Source organism: Coregonus clupeaformis, unplaced genomic scaffold (genome assembly GCF_020615455.1).
Source record: "Coregonus clupeaformis isolate EN_2021a unplaced genomic scaffold, ASM2061545v1 scaf0060, whole genome shotgun sequence".
NCBI classification, from domain to species: domain Eukaryota; kingdom Metazoa; phylum Chordata; class Actinopteri; order Salmoniformes; family Salmonidae; genus Coregonus; species Coregonus clupeaformis.
Window position 1 is genome coordinate 892501 of NW_025533515.1, and position 13537 is coordinate 906037.

The 13537-nt window shown below is 46.5% G+C and overlaps 1 protein-coding gene across 2 annotated transcripts in view; it reads left to right on the forward strand.

Annotated features, from left to right (window-relative positions):
* LOC121555328 (attractin-like) overlaps positions 1-13537 on the forward strand; it is a 185777-nt gene that overhangs the window by 94444 nt on the left and 77796 nt on the right. For both annotated transcript variants that reach the window (XM_045212892.1, XM_045212893.1), the window contains exons 11-12: positions 3122-3206; positions 5551-5774. In XM_045212892.1, coding sequence (XP_045068827.1) covers positions 3122-3206; positions 5551-5774 — 309 coding nt within the window. The remainder of the gene's footprint in view (positions 1-3121; positions 3207-5550; positions 5775-13537) is intronic.

Consider the following 13537-nt stretch of genomic DNA (forward strand, 5'->3'; position numbering starts at 1 on the left):
TTTGAAAGACTCCATCGGTATCAGGTCATCTATGCATTTTTTTAAATGAATCTTGTGACTGAGTCGGAATATTCATTGATGTTATCTCCAGAGGCGACCCGGAACATATTTCAGTCCACGTGATCAGCGTGAATTGTGATTGGTCGGACCAACGCTGCGGCTGTACCACCGGAACTCCCCTCTTGAGTTTTTGGTTGTAGGGGAGAAGTAAGATGGAGTCATGGACGGAGAAGTTAGATGGAGTCATGGACGGAGAAGTTAGATGGAGTCATGGACGGAGAAGTTAGATGGAGTCATGGACGGAGAAGTTAGATGGAGTCATGGACGGAGAAGTTAGATGGAGTCATGGACGGAGAAGTTAGATGGAGTCATGGACGGAGAAGTTAGATGGAGTCATGGACGGAGAAGTTAGATGGAGTCATGGACGGAGAAGTTAGATGGAGTCATGGACGGAGAAGTTAGATGGAGTCATGGACGGAGAAGTTAGATGGAGTCATGGACGGAGAAGTTAGATGGAGTCATGGACGGAGAAGTTAGATGGAGTCATGGACGGAGAAGTTAGATGGAGTCATGGACGGAGAAGTTAGATGGAGTCATGGACGGAGAAGTTAGATGGAGTCATGGACGGAGAAGTTAGATGGAGTCATGGACGGAGAAGTTAGATGGAGTCATGGACGGAGAAGTTAGATGGAGTCATGGACGGAGAAGTTAGATGGAGTCATGGACGGATAAGTTAGATGGAGTCATGGACGGAGAAGTTAGATGGAGTCATGGACGGAGAAGTTAGATGGAGTCATGGACGGAGAAGTTAGATGGAGTCATGGACGGAGAAGTTAGATGGAGTCATGGACGGAGAAGTTAGATGGAGTCATGGACGGAGAAGTTAGATGGAGTCATGGACGGAGAAGTTAGATGGAGTCATGGACGGAGAAGTTAGATGGAGTCATGGACGGAGAAGTTAGATGGAGTCATGGACGGAGAAGTTAGATGGAGTCATGGACGGAGAAGTTAGATGGAGTCATGGACGGAGAAGTTAGATGGAGTCATGGACGGAGAAGTTAGATGGAGTCATGGACGGAGAAGTTAGATGGAGTCATGGACGGATTTGCCAGAAGGAGGACGGGAGAGGGCCATATACCCGTGTCGAAAAGGCGTGTAGCAGTGGTCAAGAGTGGACTTTTCGCTAGTTAGCCAGTCAATGTGGGAGTACGGTTCTCAACAATGTGAGAACGCTGCCTCTGGGAATGTGGTCTCCAGGTTGTTCAGGGTCCAGTTAAGATCTTTGAGAGCTTTTTGCTGTCGGCTTGGGGCGGGATGTACACAGCCGTGGCGATAATCCCTGAGAACTCTCTCAGAAGAATGGGCCTCTGGTGACAGCTCAGTAATTGTAGTGTAATTACGGCTGAGGACTAATGGTCCCCCCTTAACGAGCTGAAGTCATTAGAACAGAACAGACGATTTAAGACTGTTTCTCCTGATGTTAGCTCAGACCTGCTGTCAGCAGTCAGGACCACCAGAGAGAGCGGTAGTACCGCAGAGAAAGACTTGCCTTGTAGAGTACCAGGAAGGAACACAGGGGGAGGGAACACAGAGGAGGGAACACAGGGGGAGGGAACACAGGGGGAGGGAACACAGGGGGAGGGAACACAGGGGGGAGGGAACACAGGGGGAGGGAACACAGGGGAGAAAACACAGGGGGAGGGAACACAGGGGAGGGAACACAGGGGGAGGGAACACAGGGGGAGGGAACACAGGGGAGGGAACACAGGGGAGGGAACACAGGGGGAGGGAACACAGGGGGAGGGAACACAGGGGGAGGGAACACAGGGGGAAGGAACACAGGGGGGAGGGAACACAGGGGGAGGGAACACAGGGGGAGGGAACACAGGGGGAGGGAACACAGGGGGGAGGGAACACAGGGGGAGGGAACAAAGGGGAGGGAACACAGAGGGAAGGAACACAGGGGAGGGAACACAGGGGGAGGGAACACAGGGGGAGGGAACACAGGGGGAGGGAACACAGGGGGAGGGAACACAGGGGGAAGGAACACAGGGGGGAGGGAACACAGGGGGAAGGAACACAGGGGGAGGGAACACAGGGGGGAACACAGGGGGAGGGAACACAGGGGAAGGAACACAGGGGGAGGGAACACAGGGGAGGGAACACAGGGGAAGGAACACGGGGGAGGGAACACAGGGGGAGGGAACACAGGGGGAGGGAACACAGGGGGAAGGAACACAGAGGGAAGGAACACAGGGGGAGGGAACACAGGGGGGAACACAGGGGGAGGGAACACAGGGGGAAGGAACACAGGGGGAGGGAACACAGGGGGGGGGAACACAGGGGGAGGGAACACGGAGGGAAGGTACACGGAGGGAAGGTACACAGGGGGAGGGAACACGGGGAAGGAACACAGAGGGAAGGTACACAGGGGGAGGGAACACGAGGAAGGAACACGGAGGGAAGGTACACAGGGGGAGGGAACACGAGGAAGGAACACGGAGGGAAGGTACACAGGGGGAGGGAACACGAGGAAGGAACACGGAGGGAAGGTACACAGGGGGAGGGAACACGAGGAAGGAACACGGAGGGAAGGTACACAGGGGGAGGGAACACGGGGAAGGAACACAGCTACATCTGCTTCTTTTGATCCTCATTCTTCATGTCTTTTCTTCCTTTTCTAGAAATGCTCTGTGTCCTTATTGAACAACAGATAGAAATGTGTAACTCCTGTCCTCTCTTCTCTCCTCTTCTTCTCCTCTCTTCTCTCCTCTCCTCTCCTCTTCTTCTCCTCACTTCTCTCCTCTTCTCTCCTCTCCTCTTCTTCTCTCCTCTCCTCTTCTTCTCTCCTCTCCTCTCCTCTTCTTCTCTCTCTTCTCTCTCTCCTCTCCTCTCCTCTCCTCTCCTCTCCTCTCCTCTCCTCTCCTCTCCTCTCCTCTCCTCTCCTCTCCTCTCCTCTCCTCTTCTTCTCCTCTTCTTCTCCTCTCTTCTCTCTCCTCTCCTCTCCTCTTCTTCTCCTCTCTTCTCTCTCCTCTCTTCTCTCTCCTCTCCTCTCCTCTCCCCCCTCCCCTCCCCTCCCCTCCCCTCTTCTCTTCTCTCCTCCTCCTCCTCTCCTCTCCAGCATGTGATGAGTGGTCAGTGCTTCCCAGACCAGACCTCCACCATGATGTCAACCGCTTCGGACACACAGCTGTCTACAGTGACAGGTACAGAGACGCCCTCTGATTGGTCAGGTACAGAGACGCTTTCCAATTGGACAGAGGGACAGATGGTGTACTGTAAACTGGGACAGATGGTGTACTGTAAACTGGGACAGATGGTGTACTGTAAACTGGGACAGATGGTGTACTGTAAACTGGGACAGATGGTGTACTGTAAGCTGGGACAGATGGTGTACTGTAAACTGGGACAGATGGTGTACTGTAAACTGGGACAGATGGTGTACTGTAAACTGGGACAGATGGTGTACTGTAAACTGGGACAGATATGGTACTGTAAACTGGGACAGATGGTGTACTGTAAGCTGGGACAGATGGTGTGCAGTAAGCTGGGACAGATGGTGTACTGTAAACTGGGACAGATGGTGTACTGTAAACTGGGACAGATGGTGTACTGTAAGCTGGGACAGATGGTGTACTGTAAACTGGGACAGATGGTGTACTGTAAACTGGGACAGATGGTGTACTGTAAACTGGGACAGATGGTGTACTGTAAACTGGGACAGATGGTGTGCAGTAAGCTGGGACAGATGGTGTAATGTAAACTGGGACAGATGGTGTAATGTAAACTGGGACAGATGGTGTACTGTAAACTGGGACAGATGGTGTGCAGTAAGCTGGGACAGATGGTGTACTGTAAACTGGGACAGATGGTGTACTGTAAACTGGGACAGATGGTGTGCAGTAAGCTGGGACAGATGGTGTAATGTAAACTGGGACAGATGGTGTACTGTAAACTGGGACAGATGGTGTGCAGTAAGCTGGGACAGATGGTCTACTGTAAGCTGGGACAGATGGTCTACTGTAAGCTGGGACAGATGGTGTACTGTAAGCTGGGACAGATGGTGTACTGTAAGCTGGGACAGATGTGTACTGTAAGCTGGGACAGATGGTGTACTGTAAACTGGGACAGATGGTGTACTGTAAGCTGGGACAGATGGTGTACTGTAAACTGGGACAGATGGTGTACTGTAAACTGGGACAGATGGTGTGCAGTAAGCTGGGACAGATGGTGTACTGTAAACTGGGACAGATGGTGTACTGTAAACTGGGACAGATGGTGTGCAGTAAGCTGGGACAGATGGTGTACTGTAAACTGGGACAGATGGTGTACTGTAAACTGGGACAGATGGTGTACTGTAAGCTGGGACAGATGGTGTACTGTAAACTGGGACAGATGGTGTACTGTAAACTGGGACAGATGGTGTACTGTAAACTGGGACAGATATGGTACTGTAAACTGGGACAGATGGTGTACTGTAAGCTGGGACAGATGGTGTGCAGTAAGCTGGGACAGATGGTGTACTGTAAACTGGGACAGATGGTGTACTGTAAACTGGGACAGATGGTGTACTGTAAGCTGGGACAGATGGTGTACTGTAAACTGGGACAGATGGTGTACTGTAAACTGGGACAGATGGTGTACTGTAAACTGGGACAGATGGTGTACTGTAAACTGGGACAGATGGTGTGCAGTAAGCTGGGACAGATGGTGTAATGTAAACTGGGACAGATGGTGTAATGTAAACTGGGACAGATGGTGTACTGTAAACTGGGACAGATGGTGTGCAGTAAGCTGGGACAGATGGTGTACTGTAAACTGGGACAGATGGTGTACTGTAAACTGGGACAGATGGTGTGCAGTAAGCTGGGACAGATGGTGTAATGTAAACTGGGACAGATGGTGTACTGTAAACTGGGACAGATGGTGTGCAGTAAGCTGGGACAGATGGTCTACTGTAAGCTGGGACAGATGGTCTACTGTAAGCTGGGACAGATGGTGTACTGTAAGCTGGGACAGATGTGTACTGTAAGCTGGGACAGATGGTGTACTGTAAACTGGGACAGATGGTGTACTGTAAGCTGGGACAGATGGTGTACTGTAAACTGGGACAGATGGTGTACTGTAAATTCCGATAATCCTCCAGGGCTGGTGACCCCGTAGGAAAACCTGCAAAATCGGCAGTGTATCAAATACTTGTTCTCCCCACTGTATATCATTGAAGAGGGTGGGGCTCAAGTTGCATCCCTGTCTCACCCCACGGCCCTCTCTCTCTCTCTCTCTCTCTCTCTCTCTCTCTCTCTCTCTCTCTCTCTCTCTCTCTCTCTCTCTCTCTCTCTCTCTCTCTCTCTCTCTCTCTCTCTCTCTCTCTCTCTCTCTCTCTCTCTCTCTCTCTCTCTCTCTCTCTCTCTCTCTCTCTCACTCTCTCTCTCTCTCTCTCTCTCTCTCTCTCTCTCTCTCTCTCTCTCTCTCTCTCTCTGTCTCTCTCTCTCTCTCTCTCTCTCTCTTTCTCTCTCTCTCTCTCTGTCTTTTTGTCTCTCTCGCCTCCAGTGTAATGTACGTGTTCGGGGGGTTCAACAGTCTCCTGCTGAGTGACATTCTGATGTACACACCAGCAAGCTGCTCCAGCGCTCCCAACGCTGCCGTCTGTGCAGCAAACTGGCTGGGTGTTCACTGCCTCTGGAACGCTACCCTGGGGACCTGCCTGCCCTGGGACTCCAACCCCGGACCCCTGGATGAGCAGACCGCCTTGGCTTCCTGTGGAACCAGAACATGTAGGTGATCTGTCTATCTACCGAACTTCTAACTTACCATCATGCAGTTACTATCCTTATCCTTAGTTAATACCCTTAAAAATAAACCCTGCTCTTCCTCGTATTCCTAGCTAGCTACATATAAATAGGATCGACAGCCATCCAATATTTGTTTTTTAATTACTCAAACGTTAGCTTGATCTGCTCAAAAACAACAGTGTTAGCTACCTAGCTAGTAGCTATGCTAGCTAGCTAATGAAGAGATTTACAGTCCCAAAGAGAGAACTATGACAAAACACAATTACCACGAAATATCAAATGTTGTGTCACTTGAAAATAATGAAGCAAGTCCTGGTGTAATGTATATGATTCCTAACCTCAGAGACAGAGATGTGTGATGCTGCTAAACTCTGTCAGCGGATGAAGGTCCCAAATAAAGGCCCAGGTCCTGGAAACATTTACATTTACGTCATTTAGCAGACGCTCTTATCCAGAGCGACTTACAAATTGGTGCATTCACCTTATAGCCAGTGGGACAACCACTTTACAATACTGAAGGGTATATCTCCACTGGGTTATACAGTGCCTTCAGAAAGTATTCACACCCCTTTACTTTTTCCACGTTTTGTTGTGTTCCAGCCTGAATTTAAAATGGATTATATTTAGATTTTGTGTCACTGGTCTACACACAATACCCCATCGTGTCAAGTAGACATTTTTACAAATTAATGCAAAATGAACAGCTGAAATGTCTTGAGGCAATAAATATTCAACCCATTTGTTATAGCAAGCCTAAATAAGTTAAAATGTGCTTAACAAGTCACATAGTTTGGTGGAAGAACTTGACTGGCCTGCACAGAGCCCTGACCTTAACCCCATCAAACACCTCTGGGATTAATTGGAATGCCGGCTGCGAGCCAGGCCTAATCGCCCAACATCAGTGCCCGACCTCACTAATGCTCTTGTGGCTGAATGGAAGCAAGTCCCCGCAGCAATGTTCCAACATCTAGTGGAAAGCCTTCCCAGAAGAGTGGAGGCTGTTATAGCAGCAAAGGGGGGACCAACTCCATATTATTAACCATGATTTATGAATGAGATGTCCGACGAGCAGGTGTCCACATACCTTTGGTCATGTAGTGTAGCTATTGTAGTAGGTCAAAGCTGTATATAAGGTTTCCAGATTTGATCAAACATGTGTTTTTTATTTATTTTTGCTTAACTTTATAAAACACAGAATCTGGAATGTAACTACATAATTCAGCCCTCCAGTTCGTTATTGAGTATGACGCTTTCCAATTGATGGCCATAAAATACAAATAAATTGGTAGTTTAGTAAATCCTATGGATTATCTTGAATTGCAATAGTTTATGTCTAAGGTTGTATGAGCAAAATATAAAACATTTCACATATCTGGTACTAATAGTTCTCATCAATTTCATCAAAAGTTGTGGCTCAAATAAACCGTGTCAGCCGCTAATGCTAATCGCTAGCTAGCCGGCTAGCTCAATGTACTTAGCGGGAGAAAACGTAGCTAGTAGGGATGTGCGTCTTTCCCTTTCAAGATGATTCGATACGCAAAGATTAGATACATAGGCTCCGATACGATACAGGAACGATATGTTTTAGTTCGAAATGATTCGGTGCGATTCGGTTTGATTCATTGTCCATTTCTAAATTAAAATCTGCTGCTGATGGAGTTCATGAGCAGGGCCTCTCTGAGCCGGGCCTCTCTGAGCCGGGCCTCTCTGTGCCGGGCCTCTCTGAGCCGGGCCTCTCTGAGCTGGATCTGTCTGAGCTGAAGTGTGTGTGTGTAAATGATATAGAGGTAACTGCCAAAATGAATGGAACCGCCAACATAAAGTGTCTTAATAGGGCGTTGGGCCACCACGAGCCAGAACCACTTCAATGCACCTTGGCGTAGATTCTAGTGTCTGGAACTCTATTGGACCATTCTTCCACAAGACATTCCATCATTTGGTGTTTTCTCGATGGAAAACGCTGTGCCGCTCCAGAAAGTGGTCGTATGGGTTGAGATGTGGTGACTGAGACGGTGAACATCATTTTCATGCTCGGAGTGAGCTTCTCTTCTTCTCCCACTTCCACCATGCATTGGGAGTAGCAAAAGTGATTGATGTCCTCGTTAGGAAATTATCAACTTTACCTTGTATATAAAACATTTTCCATATAGAGTGCATTCGAAAAGTATTCGGACCCCTTGACTTTTTCCACATTTTGTTATGTTATAGCCTTATTCTAAAGTGTATTTAAAAAAAGAGTTTCCTAATCAATCTACACACAATACCCCATAATGACAAAGCGAAAACAGGTTTTTAGAATTTTCTGCAAATTTATTCAAATTAAAAAAACGGAAATATCACATTTACATAAGTATTCAGACCCTTTACCCAATACTTTGTTGAAGCACCTTTGGCAGCGATTACAGCCTCGAGTCTTCTTGGGTATGACGCTACAAGCTTGGCACACCTGTATTTTGGGAGTTTCACCCATTCTTCTCTGCAGATCCTCTCAAGCTCTGTCAGGTTGGATGGGGAGCGTCGCTGCACAGCTATTTTCAGGTCTCTCCAGAGATGTTCGATTGGGTTCAAGTCCGGGCTCTGGCGGGCCACTGAAAGACATTCAGAGACTTGTCCCGAAGCCACTCCTGTGTTGTCTTGGCTGTGTGCTTAGGGTCGTTGTCCTGTTGGAAGGTGAACCTTTTGACTGGTACTGTATGTTGCCACCCGGTGGTAATACACTACTACTACTATAATACACTACTACTACTACTATAATACACTACTACTACTACTATAATACACTACTACTACTATAATACACTACTACTACTATAATACACTACTACTACTATAATACACTACTACTACTACTATAATACACTACTACTACTATAATACACTACTACTACTACTATAATACACTACTACTACTATAATACACTACTACTACTACTATAATACACTACTACTACTATAATACACTACTACTACTATAATACACTACTACTACTATAATACACTACTACTACTATAACACACTACTACTACTATAATACACTACTACTACTACTACTATAACACACTACTACTACTATAATACACTACTACTACTATAATACACTACTACTACTATAACACACTACTACTACTATAATACACTACTACTACTATAATACACTACTACTACTATAGTACACTACTACTACTATAATACACTACTACTACTATAATACACTACTACTACTATAGTACACTACTACTACTATAATACACTACTACTACTATAATACACTACTACTACTATAATACACTACTACTACTATAATACACTACTACTACTACTATAATACACTACTACTACTATAATACACTACTACTACTATAACACACTACTACTACTATAATACACTACTACTACTATAATACACTACTACTACTATAACACACTACTACTACTAGAATACACTACTACTACTAGAATACACTACTACTACTATAATACACTACTACTACTACTATAATACACTACTACTACTATAATACACTACTACTACTATAATACACTACTACTACTATAATACACTACTACTACTACTATAATACACTACTACTACTATAATACACTACTACTACTATAATACACTACTACTACTATAATACACTACTACTACTACTATAACACACTACTACTACTATAATACACTACTACTACTACTACTATAACACACTACTACTACTATAATACACTACTACTACTATAATACACTACTACTACTATAACACACTACTACTACTATAATACACTACTACTACTATAATACACTACTACTACTATAGTACACTACTACTACTATAATACACTACTACTACTATAATACACTACTACTACTATAATACACTACTCATGAAGCAAATTTAGAACTTGTATTATTCAAAAAGCTAAAATATCTTAAAATACCATCATGATGGTGATGTCGACACCCAGCCCTAGTCTTTGTAAGTGTGTGTGTGTGTGTGTGTGTGTGTGTGTGTGCAGTGCAGTATATCTAGTGTGTGTGTTATCAGGACGTTACTGCAGGCTGGCTCTTCTGCTGCTCTCTCATGCTGCTGCTTCGTCAAGGCTAACTCCTCCCCACAGCACCCTGTTCATATCTAGTACAGGACTCCAACAGTCAGACAGCACCCTGTTCATATCTAGTACAGGACTCCAACAGTCAGACAGCACCCTGTTCATATCTAGTACAGGACTCCAACAGTCAGACAGAACCCTGTTCATATCTAGTACAGGACTCCAACAGTCAGACATCACCCTGTTCATATCTAGTACAGGACTCCAACAGTCAGACAGCACCCTGTTCATATCTAGTACAGGACTCCAACAGTCAGACAGCACCCTGTTCATATCTAGTACAGGACTCCAACAGTCAGACAGCACCCTGTTCATATCTAGTACATGACTCCAACAGACAGACTGTACCCTGTTCATATCTAGTACAGGACTCCAACAGTCAGACAGCACCCTGTTCATATCTAGTACAGGACTCCAACAGTCAGACAGCACCCTGTTCATATCTAGTACAGGACTCCAACAGTCAGAGAGCACCCTGTTCATATCTAGTACATGACTCCAACAGACAGACTGCACCCTGTTCATATCTAGTACAGGACTCCAACAGTCAGACAGCACCCTGTTCACATCTAGTACAGGACACCCAACAGTCAGACAGCACCCTGTTCATATCTAGTACAGGACTCCCAACAGTCAGACAGCACCCTGTTCATATCTAGGAGCACCCTGTTCATATCTAGTACAGGACTCCAACAGTCAGACAGCACCCTGTTCATATCTAGTACAGGACTCCAACAGTCAGACAGCACCCTGTTCATATCTAGTACAGGACTCCAACAGTCAGACAGCACCCTGTTCATATCTAGTACAGGACTCTAACAGTCAGACAGCACCCTGTTCATATCTAGTACAGGACTCCAACAGACAGACAGCACCCTGTTCATATCTACTACAGGACTCCAACAGTCAGACAGCACCCTGTTCATATCTAGTACATGACTCCAACAGACAGACTGCACCCTGTTCATATCTACTACAGGACTCCCAACAGTCAGACAGCACCCTGTTCATATCTAGTACAGGACTCCAACAGTCAGACAGCACCCTGTTCATATCTAGTACAGGACTCCAACAGTCAGACAGCACCCTGTTCATATCTAGTACAGGACTCTAACAGTCAGACAGCACCCTGTTCATATCTAGTACAGGACTCCAACAGACAGACTGCACCCTGTTCATATCTAGTACAGGACTCCAACAGTCAGACAGCACCCTGTTCATATCTAGTACAGGACTCCAACAGACAGACAGCACCCTGTTCATATCTAGTACAGGACTCCCAACAGTCAGACAGCACCCTGTTCATATCTAGTACAGGACTCCCAACAGTCAGACAGCACCCTGTTCATATCTAGTACAGGACTCCCAACAGTCAGACAGCACCCTGTTCATATCTAGTACAGGACTCCCAACAGTCAGACAGCACCCTGTTCATATCTACTACAGGACTCCAACAGACAGACTGCACCCTGTTCATATCTAGTACAGGACTCCAACAGACAGACTGCACCCTGTTCATATCTAGTACAGGACTCCAACAGTCAGACAGCACCCTGTTCATATCTAGTACAGGACTCCCAACAGTCAGACAGCACCCTGTTCATATCTAGTACAGGACTCCAACAGACAGACAGCACCCTGTTCATATCTACTACAGGACTCCAACAGTCAGACAGCACCCTGTTCATATCTAGTACATGACTCCAACAGACAGACTGCACCCTGTTCATATCTAGTACAGGACTCCAACAGTCAGACAGCACCCTGTTCATATCTAGTACAGGACTCCCAACAGTCAGACAGCACCCTGTTCATATCTAGTACAGGACTCCCAACAGTCAGACAGCACCCTGTTCATATCTACTACAGGACTCCAACAGTCAGACAGCACCCTGTTCATATCTACTACAGGACTCCAACAGACAGACAGCACCCTGTTCATATCTACTACAGGACTCCCAACAGTCAGACAGCACCCTGTTCATATCTACTACAGGACTCCAACAGACAGACAGCACCCTGTTCATATCTACTACAGGACTCCAACAGACAGACAGCACCCTGTTCATATCTAGTACAGGACTCCCAACAGTCAGACAGCACCCTGTTCATATCTAGTACAGGACTCCCAACAGTCAGACAGCACCCTGTTCATATCTACTACAGGACTCCAACAGACAGACGGCACCCTGTTCATATCTAGTACAGGACTCCAACAGACAGACTGCACCCTGTTCATATCTAGTACAGGACTCCAACAGTCAGACAGCACCCTGTTCATATCTAGTACAGGACTCCCAACAGTCAGACAGCACCCTGTTCATATCTAGTACAGGACTCCCAACAGTCAGACAGCACCCTGTTCATATCTAGTACAGGACTCCCAACAGTCAGACAGCACCCTGTTCATATCTAGTATAGGACTCCCAACAGTCAGACAGCACCCTGTTCATATCTACTACAGGACTCCAACAGACAGACAGCACCCTGTTCATATCTACTACAGGACTCCCAACAGTCAGACAGCACCCTGTTCATATCTACTACAGGACTCCAACAGACAGACTGCACCCTGTTCATATCTACTACAGGACTCCAACAGACAGACTGCACCCTGTTCATATCTAGTACAGGACTCCCAACAGACAGACTGCACCCTGTTCATATCTAGTACAGGACTCCCAACAGTCAGACAGCACCCTGTTCATATCTACTACAGGACTCCAACAGTCAGACAGCACCCTGTTCATATCTAGTACAGGACTCCCAACAGTCAGACAGCACCCTGTTCATATCTAGTACAGGACTCCAACAGACAGACAGCACCCTGTTCATATCTACTACAGGACTCCAACAGTCAGACAGCACCCTGTTCATATCTAGTACATGACTCCAACAGACAGACTGCACCCTGTTCATATCTAGTACATGACTCCAACAGACAGACTGCACCCTGTTCATATCTAGTACAGGACTCCAACAGTCAGACAGCACCCTGTTCATATCTAGTACAGGACTCCCAACAGTCAGACAGCACCCTGTTCATATCTAGTACAGGACTCCCAACAGTCAGACAGCACCCTGTTCATATCTACTACAGGACTCCAACAGTCAGACAGCACCCTGTTCATATCTACTACAGGACTCCAACAGACAGACTGCACCCTGTTCATATCTAGTACAGGACTCCAACAGACAGACTGCACCCTGTTCATATCTAGTACAGGACTCCAACAGTCAGACAGCACCCTGTTCATATCTAGTACAGGACTCCCAACAGTCAGACAGCACCCTGTTCATATCTAGTACAGGACTCCAACAGACAGACAGCACCCTGTTCATATCTACTACAGGACTCCAACAGTCAGACAGCACCCTGTTCATATCTAGTACATGACTCCAACAGACAGACTGCACCCTGTTCATATCTAGTACATGACTCCAACAGACAGACTGCACCCTGTTCATATCTAGTACAGGACTCCAACAGTCAGACAGCACCCTGTTCATATCTAGTACAGGACTCCCAACAGTCAGACAGCACCCTGTTCATATCTAGTACAGGACTCCCAACAGTCAGACAGCACCCTGTTCATATCTACTACAGGACTCCAACAGTCAGACAGCACCCTGTTCA